This window comes from Lepisma saccharinum, chromosome 14, assembly GCF_977018435.1.
Source record: "Lepisma saccharinum chromosome 14, izLepSacc3.1, whole genome shotgun sequence".
Lineage (NCBI taxonomy): Eukaryota > Metazoa > Arthropoda > Insecta > Zygentoma > Lepismatidae > Lepisma > Lepisma saccharinum.
Window position 1 is genome coordinate 62762196 of NC_139242.1, and position 17217 is coordinate 62779412.

Below are 17217 nucleotides of genomic sequence, written 5' to 3' on the forward strand. Positions count from 1 at the left end.
AGATGGACAAGGAAGAGTTGGGGGTAGTGGAGAGCTTCAAATATCTAGGAAGCATAATTGAGAGAAGTGGAAGAATAGATGAGGTAAACAGAAGAGGACAAATGGGTGGTGGACTATATCAAAGCATTCGAAGATTAATATGGAACAGGGATGTATCTATGAAATGCAAGAAGGTAATATACAACACATACTATGTGCCAATAAATACGTACGGAGCACAGACTTGGACAATGAAAGAGAGAGACAAAAGAAAGACACAGGCAGTGGAGATGAAATTTTCAAGGAGTATATTGGGAAAGACTAGAAGGGATAAAATAAGGAATGAGGAGATCAGACAAACACTGGGGGGTGGTGAAGCTTCAGGACAGGATAGATCAGGCACAGATGAGATGGATCGGACACATGAAGAGGATGGATGCAAAAAGACTACCAGCAAGAGCTTACAATGCACAAGGAGTGGGAATAAGGCCAAGGGGGAGACCAAGATGTCGGTGGCAAGAGCAGATAGCGGACAGTGTTAGGAAAAGAGGACAAGATTGGGAAACCATGTAAAGAGAGAAGTGGTGGAAGACCAGGAAAAAATGGAGAGACTTGACTTCTATGCTGACCCAGCCAGAGGCAGGAAACGGCGATGGATGATCTGCACACATCATCCCTCAAGCTTTATAAAACTTCTAGGTAGAAGTCTTTGCTGCCTGCTAGGGTGAAACAATTTTTTTTTTTTATTTAGTATTGCCTTTCTGCTACTTTTCGTTACTCGCAATAATGAGTGATGATTTGATGAAAGGACTCATAAAAAAACACATGCCCAGGCAGGGATTTAAATCCTAGACCCCTGGCATCGTAGCACATTGTGCTAACCATGGAGGTTGGTATATGGAATGAAATCACAGTGCTTTTCTAACATAAAACAATCAACATGGCATTGATAGCTGTCCCTCTCATGCAGTCCTTTTTAATTAGGCAGGCACTTTCCCAACCCTTGTAAACACCACACCTTGGTTTCAACATCATACTTGTATGAATGCTTTGTCATTTGAATTGTCAATTTTGAAGCAAACAAATGACCCTCCCCCCAAAAAAAATGGGGGAGATATACTTCAAGATATTTCACTTTTACTTTGCCATAAATCTGACTAACAGTGTTTGCAGGTGTTTCTCCACTCAAGGGCACGTATCTCGATGATCCAGCAAGAGCTGTCGAAGTCTACGTATGATGGTTACAAGTAATCTACACGTACATCATTTGACTTATGGTCAACTCACATTGCAACATTTTTTTTTTCTTTGCTGAAGATTTGACAACTCTAAAGTTTCAATGACCCTTTCTAGCCGTTTCTCAGTTTGTTTCAAGTCCACATCATGCTCAGATATACTAATTGCAAATGGATCTGCAAATTAAAATTGGAGATCTGAAACATTGTGCAATGTACCTCCACTGTGGATTAAAGTTTGAAACCATTGATTACACTTTTTGCTCCCTTTTATTTTCATGCTGTGTTTTGTTCTTGAATCATGATTTTATCACACTTTTAAGCAGGGCTCGAAAAATCCCGGTCGCCATGGCAACTAAAAATTTCAGCCTGGCGACTGATCTTTTGCTATATGTACGAAATTTTGATGATTCTAAGTTCAAATTGCAGTACAGAGTAAGTTAGTAAATGATTATTTTTTTATCAACGTTGTGAACATTTCAAAGAGTCCGTAACAATTTCTTACCCTTTGTCCTCCAAGACCCCATTTCCTGCTTTCTCAAATGATTTAGCAATTTGTTGAATACCATGATGCTCAGCATCTTATACAGTGTGTTTCAAAAGTCGCACAACCCAAACTTTGGAAATGTAGATCATGAAAACCGTAAGATATATTTACACCGGGTTTCCTGCAGTATAGAGCCTCATCCATTGAGATATTTTTCAATGCTTAAAACTATCAGTTCACCCCATACAGAAAATTATATAAATTAATAACTGACTGAAAACAGCATTCAAATTTTTCCAGAAATGAATTTCTGAGTAAGAAAAATATGTAAGAAATTATCGAAGGGTCATAATTAGACATTTGATGACTGATGGCATGTCAGTCTGTCATTTGCGACCAATATTGGTCATGTGCAACATTTGATGACTTTTTGACTGGCAATTTTATGAGTTGAGTGAAAAGTGCCATTTTTGGGACATATCTCCGTATATGGCAACACTAGCAGGTCGAAATATTGCCAACAGCCGCATGCAACATGTGTCTAAGTATTGGCTATACATTTACGTGAAAAACCGTAAATCAAGATTTTGTGCCGAAATTTACTCTTTTGAGAGAATCCTAGGTTGCCATTACATTGAATTCTCTTCGCTCACTGTGCCTGTTTTTTTTTTAATTGATTCAGCATGGCGTATTCATTGGAGCAGTGCGTCTGCATCGCTTAAGAGTATATTACTACTCATTCTTACACTCCTGTGCAAGAGGTTTTCCAATAAAAGTGTTCTACTTCTGCTGTACTTCACAAAGCAACTGTTTTACAACCAGTCAAACACCAACAGATGATCCCACAATTTTTTTCAGTTAATATTTATTGTTGAACATCAGTTCTCAGATGTTTTCAGCAAATTAACAATGTTTTTCTTTTAAATAATGTAATTGCTTTTATTTAGATAAATGCTAACATAAATTTATGAACCCAGTGATAACCTACAGGATTAGCTTAGTGCAGAAACCCAGTGTGAATATCTCTTACGATTTTCATGATATACATTTTTAAAGTTTGGATTGCGCGACTTTTGACACATACTGTAGTATGCACAATTGCTAGTAGGTGGTTTCCTGGCGCCTGATATTCAGAGCTGGCACCTAGCTTTGAAGAAAATTTTTCGAGCACTGCTTTTAAGTCATGAACAGGATAAAAACATAAGTTCAAAAAGTTTATTTTACAGGAGAAGGTAAAATTATGAGGTTAAGTTATGCCAAAGTTTCAACATATACTATTTATGTACTTGCTATGTGGGCCACTACAATGACCCAGAAAATGGACAAAACTCACTTCTGGCAAAACTGGACCCCTCATCCCGAGAAACTATATTGCACTCACGTGGTGGAAAAATTACAGTTCCTGACTAGCTAATTGGATCTGGCCCTTCAATATAAGTGGGACATGGCCTAGTACATGCCTCCTCCTAGCATAACATTGCCACTATGCCATCAGAGAAGCCCTTTCGCACTATTAGTGATAGCAGGCACGTATCCAGGAATTCCTTTCGGGGGGGGGCTCAACACCAATTTTTTTAAGGCATATAGTAAGAACCTCACACTTGTATGTTTAAGACCAGTGGTGGCAATTGGGTTCAAAAACGGGGGGGGGGGGGGGGGGCAAGGAAAGTTTATTTTCTCTTGGTAGACAAGGCTTAACATTAACAGGGCATAATATTGAGGCAAAAAAATGGGGAGCAACTATCCCTTAAATCGTCGCCACTGTAAGGCTGTCATTTTAATCATAACGTGAAATCGGGAACATTTTTTACCACCCGACTCCTCTGTTTCCATGCATTAACATTGTGTGCCGGAACCATCTCAGTATGTGTGTTTGTCCATTTCTTCTCATCAGGCATAAAAACATCTATGGTGTATTTGAGTGTTTTTTTACGAAGCTGTTACACATGCATGGGATGGGCAATCCACTCGACAACGCGAGATTCAAATTGTGGGCTGCCAACTGACACAGACAGCTCTCGAATATTTCTCTGATTCGATCCTGAACACTACTAACGTGTCTTGTCCTCCAATGTTTGCAGCTCTTATAAAAGCCGAAACCTACCAAATTGTTCAGATTCAAGCCTTAGCATTCACAAGTGTTCAAAAATGACTGTCACAGCTTCCGCTGTCTTGTCATATATCGGCACGAAACAAAGGAAGTCTTCTCGAATACAGCTGGATCACGAAACAATAAATGCACAATGAAACCTTTTGTTCCCAACACATCTAACGTTTCGTCTCCCAGTATGATCAAATCTCCAGTGATGTGCCGAAGGGAGGGTTGGTGAGGTCATAACCCCATTTGATCCAATATTCCTTTTCTTTAAAAAAAGAAGAACGTCAAAGACAGGAAAAAATTGGCAAAATCAGGACTGACCACCAAAAATAGTATGCGTAACCCCTCTCCCTTCCGAAAATCCTGGGCACGCCTCTCTTTATCTCGGACACATTTTTTAAAATCAACTCACCACAAGTTTTTATCATTCCGTATTGGAGATTGAAGTAAGATGCGTTCTTCCTGCAGTTTTGGATATGATCCTTTGCGGTGCTGTCTGCCTGCCTTCACACCTAACCTTAACAAGGCCCTAATTTTCCATCCTTGTGACTTCGATTTTGAAGACTTAGGAAGGTTTCAGACCGAAGGAAAAGGCAATACATGTCCATTGGAATGGGCCAATCAACAGCAACGTTTCACACCGTAGCGACACAAAAGGCCTCACAAACCTAATTTCGAATTGTGAAATCCTCAGGCGACACGGTGTGAAATCTCCCGTATTAAGCCACTGTCATTGTCACCTCGAAATAGTAGCTCTTGTTGACCACAGAAGAAGAAAAATTCTCCTCAACCGGTGGGAATGCTCCTGTTTTATTCTCTCTCCTATATTTTCTGTGCTTGTTCACTATACAGGCAACAACCTTACGATTTGATATACACAGGACATGTACTATGTAGACATTTTAACGAAAAATCGGTTGAAGTCAAGGATGGCTAGGTGGCTCAGTTGGTAGAGCCCTGATTCGGGTCCTGGTATAGCCTGCAATTTCCGCCTAAAATGTCTACATATGCAACATCTTCTTGCTTTCTCTTCTTGACATTCATAAAATTTTCGGCTGTCTCTTTATGGTAGTTAAGTGTTTGAAGTATTTTTTTATACCATGAAATTCTCGGACTGCATATACGAAATTTAGTTCTGGCAAAACTAAATCATCACTCAAAACTTTGATTTTCAGTTGATCTATGCAGCTTATTTCTGTTTTAATAAACCACTCCAATATCCGGTACTGCTGAAATATTCACTTCAGAGAGAGAGAGGTGGCAGGGGGGGGTGGGGGGGGGCTTGATCTCTTCAGCCCTCGACCCGAACTAGCATTACACTGAGGTCCCGGAAGTTCTGCAGTCGTCAATGTCTTCATTTTCCGAATCACTATATCTTATAAAGCAACCAGAGGACGCTGACTGATCACTAATCGAAAAATTGAATCCGCGTATTTATATCCTCATTATATTCTAGAACGTTCCTCAGATAAAACGATTCGTTAATATTGCCAGTACTAGTTGACTCCTCTCATTCAAGAACGTGCCCTCTCCCGCCTTCCAGAGATTAGATATTACAACGAATCGCCCTACGTGTGGCGCTACCTTTGTTGTGCAGCTTCCAAATGCTGACAAGTCTGTCTCTACATAGTGTTCAAGTGCGCTGCGACAACACCGAAAGCGCAAGAAAAGTTTACGTGCAATATTATGAACAACATGGTTATAGAACATTCTCCGTCTTGCCTCGATAATTGTCTATCTCCTTAAATCATCGTCACATTATTATAAGCCAAAAACCTAATTTTATCTAGTAAAAAATATAAAAAAATCATGCTATTAACAATAACAGGGTTATATAACATTCTCCGTCTTGTCTCGATAATTATTTCTCCCAGATTTATAAATCACATTATTCAAGATGCCAAAAATCTAATTTTATCTAGTGTAAATTGAAAAATTTCCTGAGGGTATTCGAGCCACCTCATGCCCACCTTCGATACGTGCTATTAACAATAACAGGGGGTATAAAATATTCTCCGTCTTGCCTCGATAAATTTCTCTCCTTAAATTATTTTCACATTATTCAAGAAGCCAAAAACCTAATTTTATCTAACTTAAATTGAAAAATTTCCTGGGAAGAGGGTCGAGCCCCCTGTGCCCCATCTTGGATACGTGCTATTATCAATAACAGGGTTACGGAACATTCTCCGTCTTGCCTCGATAATTATTTCTCTCCTTAAATTATTGTCACATTATTTTATTTCACACCACAAGAAACCAAAAACCTCATTTTATCTAGTGTAAACCTAAAACTTTTGGGGGGGGGGGCTCAAGCCCCCTAAGCCCCCCTCTGGATACATGCCTGAGTGATAGTAACTTTCATATCTGCTTTGGAAAGGTTTCCCCCAAAAACACACACTTACAAGAAACAAGACAAAATACCTAGTGTTACATTATTTTATTAAATAAAATGTACAAGCTATAATAATTTCTGCATATCAATCACATCTGCATCTTAAAAAAGGGTGAACCATCAACCACATTTACATAACTCAACAATCAGAGGTGAACACTTACACACCATATGTATATAACGTTACTGGAAAACTTACATGTGCACCTTGCTTAATTAATAACTGATGAACCAGGGGCCGTGGGGAAACATCAACCAAAGAACAAAAGGCAACTGCTGTTGAAACCGGCATTGTTAGAGTTCCAGCAATTTTCATGGTATTTCATCAAAAAGGTTTTCAGTCCATTAGAAGCATGTGCACCCTTTGTATCATTATTTACACATTCAATTACCAGAAGTTGTTGATCATGCAGTTTTCGCTCTGATGGCAGCTCTCTTGCCAGTGACAGCCTGGAAAAAGATACAGAAAAATATTAAGTACAGCTCATGATATTCAATAACTAGAACCACATATATATAATGAATACAAGATCAAGATTTCGGTACAAAAACTGCACATTTTGAAATTAAATGCAGTATACAAAATGCTGAATAAAGTCCCAAATTTGATTTAAAAACTATACTTGTCAAAAGCATGGGTAATAGCCCATTTATGTAGTTTTCCGAGTGTTAAGTTTATTCCCGTGTAAGGGAGTCCATTTTTGCTTCTCAAATATTTACAGCAGAATTAATCAATTTTCCAAGATTTGCATAACTCTCAACACTTCAGAAAGTGTTGTCGGTAAATAACCTCTACATTTCCTGTTTGAGTTAATTTTGCATTATTTTGTGACAAAATATGGTAGGAAAATGCACCTCACATGTTTGAAAAAACATGAAAAATGAATATTACAGTGCACGATTTTTGGCCTTGTCAGATGTAAACAAAATTTAACAATTGCACTTGCTACTACAATTGTTATACAATTTTAATTAACACTTAGAGTGCTCACCTGTAAGTTGCTTTCCGTCCGAAGAATGCTGACCATTTTCACTACTTTTTAAAAAATCATATCTCAAAAACTAAAAATGTAAAATATATGTATCATACACTGTTGAAAAGTTTGATTCTTCCTCTTTATTTTCATATACAGGAAAACCTCGTTAATACGATATTGGTTAATACGAAGTACCGTTTAATCCGAAGTTCTTCCCATTCCCCAGCCGATAAGATAGGATTTATAATGTATTTCAGTACGGATAAATCGAAATACGGATAATTTTTAATACGAAGTTGTTTACAAGTCCCTTCCGCAAAACTGGTTTCGCTTAATTCAAAGTAGACACCTGCGTAAATCGGCAAGAGAAGCTCGAATGTGGAAAGAGCTTGGACGTTATTTTAACTTGACCTTGACATGTTTCCTTGTCCTAAGAGCTGCTGACAACTCGAGGGAAGCAGCCCGAAATGCCCGCTGGACATTGACATTCTTTGTCAATGTGCATGGGAGGTCAAGCTCTTTCCCCGCTGAATGCGCCCGCCACCTTGGAAATATTCACCAGTGCCAGATGAGAAATGCGAGATAAGATCGCAGGAATGTTCCAAAATACAAGACGCGTGGCGCCTGGAAGTCTCACCAATCTGTCTAGCTCTGAGCTCGAGATACAGCAATTTCCCGTGAGTGAGCAACTTTTGGCCTGGTAGCAGACAACTTCCGGTAACCACTTTCATTAAAAGCGTGTTCTTTGTGCCCTGTAGAACTTCATAAAAAAAGGGAAACTGTTACAGATAATCAAAGCCGCATAGGCCAACTAAAGATCGTCAACCCGCTTAATGCGTTGTCATCTAGGTTTCCCGCAAAAATTTAACATCGATCTTACGTATGTTGCAACTCCAGTTTCCCGCTTCATACGTTTCCCAACTGTCCCGGTCATAAAATTTGCCAAAACAGTGTTTTGTTGTCTGAGTGGCTTCTCCCCTTTATCTATCAGCAAACCGGGGGGGGGGGGGGGGGGGGGTCCGTTGCTAATTGTTTCGGCCACGATATTCTTGCTCGTGTGCGCACACCGGCTCCTTTGGCGTCTAAAAAAAAGCAAACAGTTCTGAAAACCTTTAAAACGAACAAAAACCGCATGATAAGTAAAAGAAAAGTGACCCCCTTCCTTCTCCTGCAACAGCTCATTATCCGCCACTGGTGTGCATGGTAATGTGATTTTTCACACTGCTGATAAAAGTTCAGTCTTCGACAACTGCCTTATCTTTAAAATGCCGATGATTTCCCTTCTGCCACCTGCTGCTTCAACTTCCAGCCGGTCTCATTGTGTTTACGCTGCAGCTGGCGCCAGTGTTTAGTCTAGCGTCTGGAAACCTCTGGCTTGGTGATAACTGCAATGACTCATCCAGTGGGAAGGAATAAGCTTCATTGCTTCATTGTTTTGAATCTCGCAAAGCCATATAATCCCCGCTTTTCGCAAAGCCATATAATCCCCGCTTTTCTTCAGAACCATTAGCTTTTCTTCAGAACCATTAGCGTGCTGCTGTTAAAAAAAAAAAAAAACAGCAATGCTCAATATAGGAATACGAGAGGAAAAGTTTTGGCGGAGCGAGTGTTTGACCTCCAGAATACTCCTGAAACCTACAATAAATTGTCGATTAATCTGAAAATACGCAAGTTTCGTAAAACTTGTTTTTAGTTCATTTTATACTGCTGAACTAAGCGGGACTAAATATACAGTTTAAAGTGGGATCCAAACCAGAGTGATTATCGAGTGCGGCACTGTTTAATGTGTCCTAGGATACACATTCGGTGCAAACATCACAAGTTGTGTGTTTACTTTTTCAGAGTTGCTTACAATGCAAGTTGAGGAATAGTTTCGACTGCTCCCTGAAAAAGGGGAGGGGGGCGAATATGAAGTTAACTGAAGCAAAGAATACGTGACTTTTTTTTTATGATGTGTTTTAGACAGCCGAACCAGAATGAAATTTACAGGCCCGATTTTTTTGTTTTGTTTTGTGCCAGGGAAAGGTTGTGTTCTCTCCCAAGAGAATTTTCTCTTACCAGTTAATCCTGTAACGGACAATATTCTAGTACATAAAATCCAATATTCATTCTGTCCGATTATCTCCCGTCTCTTGCTCGCGTGTGACTACTGTCAAGATTCACTTCTTGCAATAAACGAGATTGTTTTTTTTTTTTTTTTTTTCGTAGGTCTCCGTGCAAACGGGTTTCTTATGAACTAAAATTGTAAGAATTTCGTGGAAGAGCAACAACTTTGCACAATTAAAAGAAAATACCGTTTTTTATAAGACTTTTTGCCACAACATGCATCCCGTGAATAACCGGTTGTATAACTAGGCAGGATAAATGGTGTTAACCGACTCCTTGTAATCTTTGTGTCCGCGTTAAGATCCGTGTTATTATTTTGTGTAACATTTTTTACACTTCCTTTAAAACGTACAATATTATTATATAGTACATATAAAGCTTATTTTCTGAGCTACCACCAAAAATAAAATATCCTTTGTGGGGCTAATTTATACTCTACTTTATTTACACCTGAAAACAGGCGCCATCTTGAAAAGTTTGGATAACTCGAAGTCGTTTAATACGAAGTTGACATTTTTTGGTCCCTTGAACTTCGTATTAACGAGGTTTTCCTGTATGTGATGTTACATTATAAGCACATGGCTACCTTGGACGTTTCATCATAAATGATATAAAATGTACTAAAAATAAAAAGTTGACAAGATATATGACATGCAGTGGCAGCGATTGGGTCCCAAACCTGGGGGGGGGGGGGGGGGGGGAAAGGGGCCTAAACTAGGGGGGCAAAGACAGTATATTTCCCTTTATATATAAGATTTAGCATAGTGTGGGGGCAAAAGTGGAAGGGAAACAGTCCCCCTTGCCCCCCTAATCGCCGGCACTGTAGAAAAGGGAAGCAAGCATCTCACTATCAGACAACGACGCAAACAGAACCATTATGAGTATTTGACCACCATCTAGTGGCAGTGTGAGGAAGTACGATGTCCAAATATTACTCAGGATTGCTAAGTCTGTAAATGTATGGCAAATGACCGTGGAAATAAATTTTGAATTAAACTCTGTATATATACATGATCCGCACACTAGAGAAGTTCGGGAACTCCGTATATATATATGTGATTAGCACTCTAAGTGTTAATAAATGACTTACTTTGGTGATAATGTTAATATATAAATCTCAATGTTTCAATCACCTATTATTGGTCATAACCATCGGAAGCAAATTAAAATTCAAGTGTCTTCGATTAATCAGTACTCTGTCAGTGCTGGCCAATATGGACATATCGGTATATCGGTAAAATTACAAGTAACTTTACCAATCCAATGTAATATTTATATGCAGCATTAATGCACAACTGTCATTTTGTTATTTTTACGGATTTAAACATATAATTGAGCAGCTTGGGAGTAAAATATAATAACCAGCGAACAGATTTAATGTATTAAAAAGTTCCTAGTTATTTAATCAAACTTTGGAACTAAATGCAGACTTAATTGTGAAAAATGGCAATTTTCATTAAGCAGCAGCTCAACTATCTACATAAAATTAGGCTTACATGATATTACTTGTAATGCAAAATTCGAATACAAAATTTGCTTTATTTTCTGTTAAAAAAACAAAGGATTTCCAAACTTTACTTTTAGTGCTGAAATGTGATTCTCCTGTAGTCCCTAAAGATAGATTTATATTGACTAAAACTGTGTTCAATATATCACAAAGTAATGAGAGTATATTCTATAGAAATATCCAGTAATATTATTTTCCATGCTTACCCTCCCCTCCCCACCACACACATATATTTTAAAATTTTCATCCTTGTACTTCGCACAGTAATTCCATACACACTCATATCCAAACACCCACACCCTTATACTCTCCTTTCTTCTAAATGTGTATAGCTCTGAAACTTTCATTATTTCATTGCTACTATAGAACACTTTATATTAGGGATGGGACTGATTAATCGGTATCGGCTGATATAGGCACATCGGTGTATCGGTAAAATTACAGATTATTTTACCAATCCGATATATCGATTATCATCTGATAATTTAGTGCAAAATTCTGCCATTATGTTGTAATTTCTATGGATAATGTCCATGCCCTAGTTTCTAAAAAATAAACTTCTTTTGCACTGCAGTCACCTTGAAACACACACTTATTATAAAGGTCAGTGAACCTTTCAGGTACTTCAAGGACCATTTCTAATTTTATATCCAATCGGTAGAATATCGGTTATCAGTATCGGTAAAGTTTATATCTGTACTTTATTGGTATCAGCCAAAATTTCATATCGGCCAATTTCTACTTTCTATACTAATGTAAATTAATCACATTTTCCTTAGATGTAGCTTCTGTATATATATTTTTACTACATAGAGCATCAAGTCATTATTTGTTAATATTGTTCAAAATGAAATGTTGTATGGCTTAATTGTAACCCTATTGAGATAATAAATAATAAAATGTGCAATTGATTTCACCATGGAATCTTAAGCTTATATTCTCTATTGTTGACAAGAAACAGATTCATTGTCTATTGTCAAAATTAGGGTACAAAACAAACAGAATACAGATTAAAGGACCACTGCTTTTTTTTTACAAAGGAAAAATGTACAGTGCCTTTCATTGTCGAGTTGGCTGTGGAGCGGCAGCTAGAAGTTGGGCAATGAGTGCATTTGCTGGCATTCAGACCCGCAGCTGTACACGACCTTGGCACTGGGCTCGTCAGTGCTTCAGTATCCAGATAGCTGGTGTCAAGTTTGCTCGTGTTTCTTAAGTGTTAAGTTGTTATCAAGCATTTTATATTGTTTTGTTTTAATTTACATATTACTGGTGATTTTCTGGAGTCTAATAATGCCACGCTATACGTACAATTTAAAACAACAAATTTTTATGTATGACTCTTACGTCATTACGAATTTTTGTAGAGAAGTTATAAGGCGTTTTGCATCAGAATTCGCAGATGTTCCTGTTCCATACAGAGAGAGAGTTAAAAAAACTTGTGAACAAATTTAGGGAAACAGGGTCTGTTCTTGATGATGCGAATGGTGAAACTGTGTGTGCTTACTGAGGAGACACTAGATGACGAAGTATGATCAAAAATCCCTCTGGCACCTTGCACAAGAAACAGACATTTGCATGACAAGCTACAAACTTGGAAGAATTGAAAGCAGAGAAATTGAAGCAGAAGAGGAACGAAGTGATACGTGTTAGCGACAATTTCCTCAAAAAATGTCAAATATGTGGAAGCAGGAGGACAACATTTCCAACACCTCTTGTAACAAGGTATGTGCTCATTTTAATTGTAACTGTATATTAATGTAATTGTATGAGCTTATTTCATTACATAGCTAGCGGTTCCAGTTATGTGGATGTTGCATCTGGTTTGCCAGCACTGACCGACGTGCTACCTGCCCCTCCACGGCCAAATCGACCGTGAAAGACACTGTAGTAATAGTGTGAATATGAGCTATACATCAGAATATGTGTGAAAATATGAAATTATATGCAGAACTAATATATATAAAAGCTAATTTAAATATAATAATGAAATATAGTTTTTCTAAAAGCTAATTTATATGCAAAAGTATAGAAAATAAAAATAGATTGAATACAACGATTTGTAAATATTATGCAAAATAACATTGATTGTAGCACTATATGAAGATATGTATTTACATATGAATCTATTCCCTCGTGAGAAACTACACTGGTCAAAATAAAAATGCCGTTAACATTGGATGCAGTTGCTGCAGAATAGTGAGCAAAGTTAATTCAGTAAGCGGTTATAGGCTGAAACACACAGGAACATCCTTGTAGCCCATATGCCAGAATGCAAAAGACAAACTTTCATTTGCAATTTTTCAGTTCCGTATATTTGTGGGTTATCAAATTTTACTCCCAAGAAACTCAATTCATATACCCCTGTTTTGTAAAATAAATGTCCAAACAAGGAGTGTATTTTTTCAAAGGCAAAACCCATTACAGTCACCTGATATGATGCAAAAATTTAAGAGTTTAAGGAACATTTGCAATTTTATATCAGATAGGTAAAATACTGGTTGTCTGTATAGGCAATTTTGTATCAGTTCATCCCTATTACCTATGCTATGAAAATTAGGACATATAAATTTTACAAAAATAATATATAACATTTCATTTTAAACCAGATTAAAAGCTTAATGCATATGTTAAGAAAAATTCCATCTACAAGAAGTCCACATGTATAAAACCAGAAAACTCTGGAGATAATAAAAACTACATGAACTCATTACCTGGAAACCAGACTTAATGCTAGCAACCGAGCATCTTGATCCACAAGTTTCACACTGGAGGAAGAACAGACGTGTATCTTTCTGCAGAATTGTGTCCGGTGATCGGCATGTGTGGCAGGTCACATACTCCTTAATATACCGCCTCAACACATTCTCTATCTGCTTCTGCTGAAAGCGACCTTTGATTATCAACTGGTTATTACCATCAACAGATCCACTTGTTCCCAACTCAGCCAACAGAAAATCCAACAGATGTTTTGGCAGCCGATGAAGCCTGTAAAACGATGCAATGAACATTTCAATAACACATTATCATGATTTTGGCACTCTATACGATATTTTGAGGCATCATTTATAATTGTGTATTGACTGGCGACTGAGAACTAAAATGGAGTAGGAAGCAGTGGCAGGGCACTCTCCATTGATTTTTACCTTCCATTTTTAAACACGTTAACCAACTTACCTTCACATTCATACTATGGTAATGAGAGACGCAGTAATAGATAATTAAGGTACTCACGTTTTCCGTGAATGTTTTACATTATTTTCTATTAATTTCGGTAGCCACTGCCACCATTCTCGTTGGAAACGCGCCAAGCAACAACACAACGAATTCCAACAAGGATGGTGGCAGTGGCTACCGAAATTAATAGAAAATAATGTAAAACAGCTTCGAGGAAAACGTGAGTACCTTAATTACCTTCACATGTTTTAAAATTTGACTATTCTTGTCTTAACTCCCGAAGCTGCATGATATGGTGAAAAACTGAGTAACTAACACAAGCCAGTAAATGCCTAAACTGGAATTAAGCTACTTAAAATGATGCTATGTGTGTGTAAGTTGATTCAGTTCACTGAATATTTCAGGGGTTATGTTCCCTTAGGCAAAACAAATTCACCACATTTCAGTCGGCAATTATTAAAAATGTAATTGCAGATCATTCTGTGTAAAAAAAAAAAGTTTTTCTTGTATGTATGCATTGGTTGCATTGTAGAATTATTTTCCTGTAGTTTACGGTTATTACAAGCATAAGAAAACAGTTTTTCGTTGTGACGTTTCAGGAGAACATACACTCCCTTCATCAGACATTTAATTTCATTTTGACTAAAGATACAGTTACAACAATGGTTAGCAATGTTTTAAACAAAAAGAATCTGTTATATAATGGATGTTGTCAATGTTACATTGTTGCAATATAGCAACTTAACTGTGAAAAGAAGCAGTGTTTTATTTTTATTTCAGGACTCCAGCCTGGTCTTATAGCACACACTACCATTGATCTACCAATGAGCTATTGAGCAATGGGAAAGTATGCCAGGAACTCAGGCTAGAGATCTGGTCAATTTCCATGAAAACATGGCAAAAATCAGCAATTTGCAATCGATGCAAAACTCAATCACCATTGATATTCTTTCAATAACGGTGCCATAAAAAGTACTTACGTTTTGCAAATTTCTGTGAAGTTTGCAAAAGAGGTTTTCTTCGTTCCTATTCGAACAACTTGCGGAGGGCGCATCACAAACTTCTGTTTCTTCCCAGCAACCATATCGGGATTCTTCTCCCTCATGATGTTAAATACTCGTGTGAGAAGTTCATCATACGTGTAGTCACGATCCGATCCAAACCATGTCACTTTGCTACTTTCCTCTGCTGAAAGAATTTAATTTTTCTTTATTGTATAAAGAACATATTATTGGGAAAAAAACAATGATGTGTTAACATAAAAAAAATATTAATAATAGTACTAGCAATCAATCTAGAAACATGGTATGAAGTGATGAAGTACTTACAAATCGACACTCATTTTTACTATGAACCAAAGTACACTTCTAAAAAATATAAAAAATAAAAATAGACAACTTCTGCATGATATCCACAAATGACAGCCTAAATACCATGGTGACAAAAACCACCTAAAAATCTTATCTATACCTGCAAGGTTTTTTTAAATGGAAAATATAACTGGATGTCTGTAAGATAAATTACCATGTTAATTAACTAAATTACCATGTTAGTTAACTAAGTGACAAAGAAAATGTTCTTACCAGGTTCTGGCCTCCTCTCCACCTCGGTGCAGCATGTAAGGTTAAACAAAGTAACTTTACGCAACGAATGCAAAATTGTTCATGCACAACGAAAGTTATCCCCACTACTTCTAGAAACCTTTGACGAATATCTCTTTCCTCGTTCAAGAGTTTTGTCCTAACAGAAGAATAACTAAACAGTGGCACGGATGGTGAAGTTGGAAATATTATACCACATGCAATGGAGAAAACTATGGAGTTTATATATTCAAGCAGCATAGTCAGCAGAGCAATGTTATTAACCTGATAAATTTCTCATAAGTATCAAACAAGCACACAGAAAACAAATTATCACAATTTATTAATACAATGATACTCGATTTTACAGGGAATCAAGATGTAAAAACTTAAAATGCAGGAAAATCTTACACAATTGGAATGTAAAAATGTAAAACCCAAGAATGTGAAATCAGGGTTTCACTATATTTAGTCTTCAATAGATAATCTACAATACACTGTGAGAGAAAAATGAATACAGCAAACCATGTGACTAGACAGGTTATTGTGTATTGTGGTCTCAAGTTATTTTTCTGAATGCAATATCTTAATTATTGCATGTATCTTTTTTTGCAACAGGCTAGAAGTGAAAATGAAAAATTATTGTCAAACATGTAGTGTCAGTGTGCATTGTGATTACAAACGGCTGGCGGAACTTCAACCGTCCCTTTCGTAGTCTCTCAACCAGCCCTGATGATGATTCAGAAATGGAATCGAAAGCTTGGAAAAACTCTTAAAGTGTTTCTTATCGTGCTGTTTGTGTTTTTTTTTAGGTTGCCAGCACGTGGTGTAAGAAGTTTTTAACTGTCATATTATTCTCTTCTGTTAAAAATTTTACAAGTTACATTCCTACAAATTCTTTGAAAGTTAGGGATTGGAGGAAAAAAAAGGTAAAGTGCTCCCCTGTGCATAGCACCACACCATGAAGGCGTATAGGGGGTGTGGGGGTAACGCGCCACACTTTCTTGATCCGGTCGTGAGTGGGGGTGATGTGATCAGCATCATGCCCCTGACCGCCTTTACCCCCCAGGGTTTCCACAGGTACCCATGTTATTCGACGCTGGGTGGGAGCCAGGCCCGCTTCCATCGTTAGAAAAGTTCCCGGATTTGAACCGGCCGGGGATCAAACCAGGGATTGGAGAAAAGATTATTAATGTTTTGTAAGATCTAAAAAAAATCTCATTTTTAAAATTCTGAAACCTCAAACATTAAGTGGAAGAACATGAAAACATGAAGTTCTGGTCTACTTCCTCCATTCCACACTCCAATGGATATTTTAATTTGGTTATTCTGTTGAAATACTATTAACTGAACTTTATTTCTATTGCTGAATAAAAATAATAGTATCTTTGCTTTATTCTCATCTGAAATGAGCACGTCAATTTCCAGGGAACATTTGAGCAACCAATACGAATTCTTGCAGAGTGAAATGATCCTGACTAACATGCGAGTTAAGAGAGTTAGTGTGGTATTGCCATATCTACAAATAACATTTGAGCAATAGATACAGTTAACAAAAGTGTGAATAGCAACTGCGATGCCGACAGTCCCTTCCTTAATTAAGAGATGTCCCCTAAGATAGCTAAAACAATAAATTGCCAATCACATCATTTATAAACAAATGACAATGGTCCACATGTCTT

At 37.4% G+C, this 17217-nt stretch overlaps 1 protein-coding gene across 3 annotated transcripts in view; it reads right to left on the bottom strand.

Annotated features, from left to right (window-relative positions):
* Positions 1-6217: 6217 nt before the first annotated feature.
* Positions 6218-17217, bottom strand: part of eIF2beta (eukaryotic translation initiation factor 2 subunit beta) — a 28592-nt gene continuing 17592 nt past the window's right edge. The window contains exons 5-8 of one of the 3 annotated variants that reach the window (XM_083135776.1): positions 15539-15570; positions 14936-15143; positions 13493-13766; positions 6218-6641 (exon numbers count right to left, since the gene is read on the bottom strand). In XM_083135776.1, coding sequence (XP_082991902.1) covers positions 6597-6641; positions 13493-13766; positions 14936-15143; positions 15539-15570 — 559 coding nt within the window. In that variant the 3' untranslated portion in view covers positions 6218-6596. The remainder of the gene's footprint in view (positions 6642-13492; positions 13767-14935; positions 15144-15538; positions 15571-17217) is intronic. The other 2 variants (XM_083135778.1, XM_083135777.1) reach the window with 2 other exon arrangements.